General features: G+C 39.6%; 1 protein-coding gene across 1 annotated transcript in view; it reads right to left on the bottom strand.

Moving 5' to 3' along the window:
- Window positions 1-5,114: 5,114 nt before the first annotated feature.
- LOC110047069 (uncharacterized) overlaps window positions 5,115-6,468 on the bottom strand; it is a 2,144-nt gene continuing 790 nt past the window's right edge. Inside the window, exon 2 of the mRNA XM_089293691.1 lies at window positions 5,115-6,186. Within this exon, the coding sequence (XP_089149817.1) occupies window positions 5,630-6,186 (557 nt within the window). The 3' untranslated portion in view covers window positions 5,115-5,629. The remainder of the gene's footprint in view (window positions 6,187-6,468) is intronic.

Here is a 6,468-nt window from a genome sequence, read left to right as displayed (position 1 = left end):
TTGACTGCAACACATTTAACTTTCGCTCATCTTAGTCTGGCTAAAACCACTATTGGGCGAAAGCTATGACGACTAGGTGAAAAAAAAGGTCCAGTTGAACGAATGAACTTCACCGTAATACTTTAGTCACTCAATCAATGAAAATTTCAATAGGAAATACAAATATTACTTAGAAGAAATGACCGATGTTTGCTTACAAATAAAGCAATACAATTGAAAAGTCCAACTAAATAGCCGGCCTCAACACTCAGGCAGAAACGATGAAACTAGCAGCGGTCTCTCCAATTGACGACAAACATTTGAAAAATCCGCGGTATACCATTTTAACTTTCTTTAAAGTTAAATTCGTTCCCTTTCCATCAGTTTTAAGGCTTTCGTACTTTTGTAAACACGCAAAGAACATCCACCGCTTTTCATATGGAATTTCATAGCGACTTCAGCGCGTGAAATTAAACTTAAACAAACATTGTTCATTCTTGGACATTCGCGGCTCCTATATACGTGTGAAATATATACTTTTTAAACCAATCCATAGGATCAGTGGTATTTCATTAACAAAACCTTAGTCTTTTATGCGCTAATTAAAGAATATGCCAAATTCCTAAGCCACGCGGATAAACATTTAAATAACAACATTATAAAGGAAACCGTTTGTACGCACCTCGTGGGTTTGAAAGTGTTTCTTTTCTTCAATGAGAAAAACATTGCGTGGGTGTGATGAGAGAGAAACTGACCAACTTAACTAATTTCAGGTCAAGGATTTAAAATCATTCCTTCACGATTGATGTTTTACACGGAGCCGACTTGTTACTTAAGTCGGGTCAACATGGGGTGCCATAACCATCTCCAACATCGGTGCTTGCTATTTCTATTGTAGTTAAAAGGAATATATCCCCTGATAAAATCTAAAACGAATGCTACGATATTTTGCGAGGGCAGCAGTTCTCTAATGGTTAGCGAGCTGCGCTGCGCACTCTAGCAGGCCAGAGGGAAAGCCGTTGCATTGCGATGTGTTCTTTACTCCAACAGTCATGGTTACCAGCAATCTGGTGGGGCGGAGGGGGGGGGGGGGGTCGGGTGGTTTGAGGGGGGTAGAGTGGACGGCTTACATGGTTCGCGTGGTTTGTGAAATTTGTGTAATTTCCGTTCTCTTTCTGTGTGTCTCGCTCTTTCTTTTATTTTTTTGTTTTTTTTCGCTGCTGGACACTTGTTTCTGAAGGGCACTTTATACTGTGTTGATAAGAGGACTTCAAATGGAGTGAAGCCGTTTGACGGTGGTAAACGGCAAATTTTGTAGAGTTTATACTTACTGTAGCTCTCCGCTGTTGTCTACCGCTTTTTAGAGTTTGACACATGTTATTTGCCAGGTGATTTAAGTTTTTTTTTTCACTACTATTGCAACAAACGTACGGTTATGATAAGCTCTCCAGATAATCGCTATTAGCCCGGACAATCTGGAGGGCCGACAAAGTTTGATATATTCGGTGAATATCAGTGTTGGTTCGCCGGGTACGGCTGTTACATTTCAATAAAACTGTTGCAGGTTATTTTGCTTGTTGACCATTATCTTTGTCCACCTGTGTTAGAGGCTGCTGTAGCTTTGCGTCAAGAAAGCTATAAGTTTGCCTCGGAGACATTCTGTGTCGTTAACATTACGTTTCTCGCATCAATTTGGTCGAGCTTTTTGTCTGTTGAACTCCATGTTTAGGCTTATACAATTCTTTGTTCAGTCTGGCACCACGCAATTCAATGTAGATGTTCACGTGGACGTTTGTGGACTGTTTTGCATGTTATATATGCCGACCACTGTATGGTTTTGCCCTGGTAACGTCAGTGTAAAATTGGGCGACAGTAGAACGAGGCCTGTCCAGAAAAAAATCATACAGGTGTAAAATGAAATACAAGAATGCTCAATAAGTTTAAAAGATCTCCGTTATTGGAAGTTAACAAAATAACCCACACGTTTTGTTATTGTTTACTAAGTCGCATGATGTTTTGCGTTTTTTTCTGTGTTCTCACATGACGTACCAAGTGAAAAAAAATGTTATTTGTTTGATATTTGTGTGCTGTTCATTTTGATACTGCTTTTCCTTCCACACTAAAACGCAAAGCCGCCGTTTTCAAATTCCTCCGGTCTAAAGAGCGTTTTCGAAAAGCTCCGTTTTCGTGACGGATTATTGTGGACGGTAGGTCGGATTAACTGTAGAAGTAAAGTTGCGTTTTTAAATTTCTCCGCCGTAGTGTGGACGCTGGCTTAGTGAATGTCATGCGGATAAAGTTTTACAATGGACCAAGCTGTTAACAAAAGTAATTTTTCTAAAACAAACAGGATTTCGTAGTCGGCTAAAGATCGTACTGCTAGCCCACGCAGTAAACTGTTCCGCATCCGGAAATAAGCCGAAACTCAAAACAGTGTATGTGTAAAACGCGTATCACTAACAGAAACTAGTATCAAAAATTCATCCTGATTACAAATACCAAGCCGTGGTCCGTTTTGAATTTTATGCCGCACCAAACTCGTGATGTTCATTTAAAGCTACAATCTCATGATCAATCTTTTATAATTTTCAGTCGTCTTTCAAATCGTTTTTTGGTGGCATCACCTCAGTGACATTGCTAATAATAGTCTGCCTTATTAATTATTTCTTGTAAGTTTGAACCGATGAAATTTCAAGATCAAAATTTTGCTCTAAGAATATAGCTTCATCCTAGACGAAAGCTTACAGGTAAACCTTCAGTAAGTATAAAAGAACAGAATCTCCCACGCCGAGAAATTGTAAGAAAACTCACCCCCTCAATGGGTGGTTGACATTTATCTGTTAAAATTTGATCGTTGTTTCGTCTAGAGACATAAAAACCTACAGCGTCGTTTACACACATCCTTACAAATTATTTAATTTCGGTATCAAATGCTTTTACCCACACGTGTTATTAAATTGTCTCACTTCTAATTCTAGGTGTGCAAGGACAAATAATGCACTCAGCCAAGTCTTATTTGTCAAAACAGCCTCGAGCTAAACATTGTTCTAAAGTTTCGCTAGGTTAGAAAATAAAAACAAATGCACCAGTACAGAATACTACGCCTTCCAGGCGCCACAGAAACCGATACACAACTCAGCAACGAAACCCATTCAATTGCGGCTATTGTTCGAGACTGTTTTATCATATTCAGAAATAGACTAAGAAATAAAAGAAATGAACAAAGGTGTTAGCTTCTCAGAGAAACTTGGCGGGCAAGCGAAACAGGTAGCAATCTATTTACTTGGAGTTGAACAAAGGCAAATTAACCTCCTTAAAATGTAGCCGGCCCGGAGTTAGTGATGGTGACTTCTCGAGATTTAACCCTTCATCAGGCTCAGGCGAACCGGACTAACACGCACGAAATGTCAGCTCCACTTCATTTCCCGCCAGGGAGGTTAATTTACCTTAATCACTGCAAGTTAGTAAATAGCTATGGTTGAATCACAGAAAGCATATTTTTTTCTTGTACTTCGTATTCCGTCTGGTTGCTTCGAGACGCGCTGACAAATTTCAGGTACTAAATGCGATATTCTTTGTTTCAGTCTTTTGTAGTGTTAATAAGGTCTAAGTACTGCAAAAAGCCAAACGAAACAGCATTATGGCGTGTTTAAAAGGCCTTTTGTTCATTAGTTTGTCCCATACATCGACAATACTCCTCATTTAATGACTTTCATTTAGTTACATCGCCGGAAAGTTCTCAAGGAAGTGTACGATTTTTATGGGCATGCTTCGACTTTACCTTGGAAACGTTCTTTAGATCTTATTATTATTAGATGTTCAATCGAATATACCGCGCGCTATGATTGGTCAGTTAGGTGTTACTGAATTAGCATGAAGGCTTGTCCATTTAGACGAAATTTAATCGTGTCGTTTTCCGAAGAGATAAACTGAACGGAACCATTCAGTATTCAATTCCTCAATACGAACCCGACAAGCTGATTCAATACACAAAAAATGGAAAGTATTTGGGAAAATGACTCATCAAACATGTTTTAACACGCTCGTCATAGCTAAGCACAAATTTTCGCTTCTGTCTTGTCACGGCACTTTTCAAAAACTTTTTCTGAAATTGTTTGCGACTGACCTTTCAACTTCAAAGCAAATTGTCTTCTTTTGTTTAACGTTTTTAAGAGTCAATGTCAGTAATTTTCAACTGGGGCCGTGCAATAGCGAAAAAACGAAAAATCTGAAAAAAATTCTCAAGAAAGCCCTTGGTGAACTACTTCTAAAAATATATATTTTACCTCGATCCGATAAATATTTTGGACGTACGGAGATAAACTTGGTTTCGCAGCTCTCAGACCAGATTTTAGGCGTCTGATACCGAACACCGCTGAGACCTCCTTTGAAAATCAAAACACCTTTCCCACGAAACAGCAAGCAACTAATCAAAAAAAGCAGACGATAATACACATTTTGAGTGGTTATTTTCTCAGTTTGAATTAAAACTGAATTTTTGACAAATTTTCCAGTATTTACAATAATTCGAGCGATTTTTCGCTCCGCAAAATTCACAAAATTAAGGGCCTAAAATCATTGACTGGTACCTCGCCTTGTGTGTCGAGACTTATTCCACGTGAAAGAGCACTATTTCTTCATGCAAAATCCATTTTCAAAACCATGGGCTACTTAAAATAAAATATTTGAGGTCGAAAAATACACGCAGTACTTTCGTGAAATTCGAGCTCTTCGAGAATGGCGTACCAATGTCGAAAGGTCACACAAGCATAACGACAATATATTTTCGAAACTCAAGCGCTTCAATAATATTTGCTGTCACTCACAAACTAATGTTTCAAAGACTATACTGCTTGATTGCTATAACTTTTAAGGAAAAATTTGAGAGTTTGCCGGTTTTTTAGAGCACGAGTCGTAACGTGTAAACGGGTCACGATATGTTTATCCAGGTCAAAGCACGCTTAATTAAATCGAATCGGAGCATTTATCATTCCGACATTGCTTTCTAACACTTAAAATGAGATCAGCATCTTCCATACCTTGCATTAGGCTTGGAAAATCTGCCGCCGGATCAGCATTCTCGACGGTTACAGAATTCAATTCACTGTCAACGGCAAAAATGTGCGTTACAGTCTCTGTTAGATGAGACCGCTGACAGATACTTTGATTGTGGGCGCGGATTTTTTTTTGCTGTTGTTTTTTTCTCGCTTTCTACCCGGCTCTAAATATATGATTATTTATAACTTCAACATAACGCACTCAGGAACGGAATGAACGGTACAAGAGATGGAATAATTCCGATATTAACAACATCAGTATAGGTTTGCATGAAAACAAAATATAACAAATGGGACAAGTAATATTATCAGAGGATATTTTACATTCCGATAACATCGCAAGCACTCTTAAAAACAGGACCCTACAAGTTTCCGAGATAAAAGTAATGTAAGGCGCTTTTCGCCTTGATTGTTGTTCCTCTATGTCCATGTTGAAGTAGCTACAGATAAGCCTCAGTTGTGCAACACTGAGCTTTGTCAGCTTGATGCTGCTGTACAAAGAACATATGATTAGCGTGTCAAAGACAATGGGATGCAACAGCTCGCATTGGTGAAGGACAGCTAAGCGGGCGGAAGGAAAAAGCTTCCTGTTCTCAGGCCGCCTGGCTATTGTTATCGTCGATGGAGTCATGCCCTGACTGAGCAATAACTGCATGCTTCAATTTTGCAGCAGTACGTGAAGAGTAGTTCTGAATCTGCTGTGTAGTCAAGAACTCTTCCAAGTCGAGGCGCCGCTCACCGTTGTCCCTCCTAGCATAGCGCATGTCCCTTGACACCTTCTCAGGGTCGGCTTTATGGCCACTCTCCTGTCCAATCCGGAACTTGTTATCGAGGTACTGACGTTGATTCTCGTTAAAACGGGTGGCCTTTTTCGTGCCTTTTAGAGCCCAGCCTTGCACCAAGGGAAATTCTGAAGAGACTTCAGTGGTGGTCGGGGCAGCTAATGTTAGCTCAATAGTGGAGCCCTCGTGAACTCTCTCAGCGTATGCCAATGTTAAGGTATCTAACAGGGTATACTTCTCTGAAACGAGCTTGCACTTCCCGATGAGCAAATGGCGCTTCAGGTTTTGATACTTCTGATAGGTGCGTTTGCATCCCTCAGCAGGACATGACAACAGCGAGCTTACATCCGCCCCTTCGCCATCCTCTTCTGCCTCCTCATCCGTGCATGCATGCAATTTTCAGCACATTTCAAGTCTGTTTATTTTCATTTATATCCATTGTCATTTCTTTCCTTATTAGGTACTGGTTTTCAATATTAGGTACTAGTCTTCTCGTTTAAATTTATTGTAATGCAGCTAACCGTTTTATACTTCCTGATGATGTATGTAGAAGAATACGAAACGTTAAGTTCTCAAATCGAGTTTTTTTACTACATGCGTTGTTTTGTAATATTTGTGACCGCAATTTTTCTTATTTTTACTCAAGCTGA

The sequence above is a fragment of the Orbicella faveolata genome, unplaced genomic scaffold, assembly GCF_042242905.1.
Source record: "Orbicella faveolata isolate gen_17 unplaced genomic scaffold, um_ofav_v1 contig_25, whole genome shotgun sequence".
Lineage (NCBI taxonomy): Eukaryota > Metazoa > Cnidaria > Anthozoa > Scleractinia > Merulinidae > Orbicella > Orbicella faveolata.
Note: the sequence above shows the minus strand (reverse complement) of the source record. Positions and strands in the feature narration are given on the sequence as shown.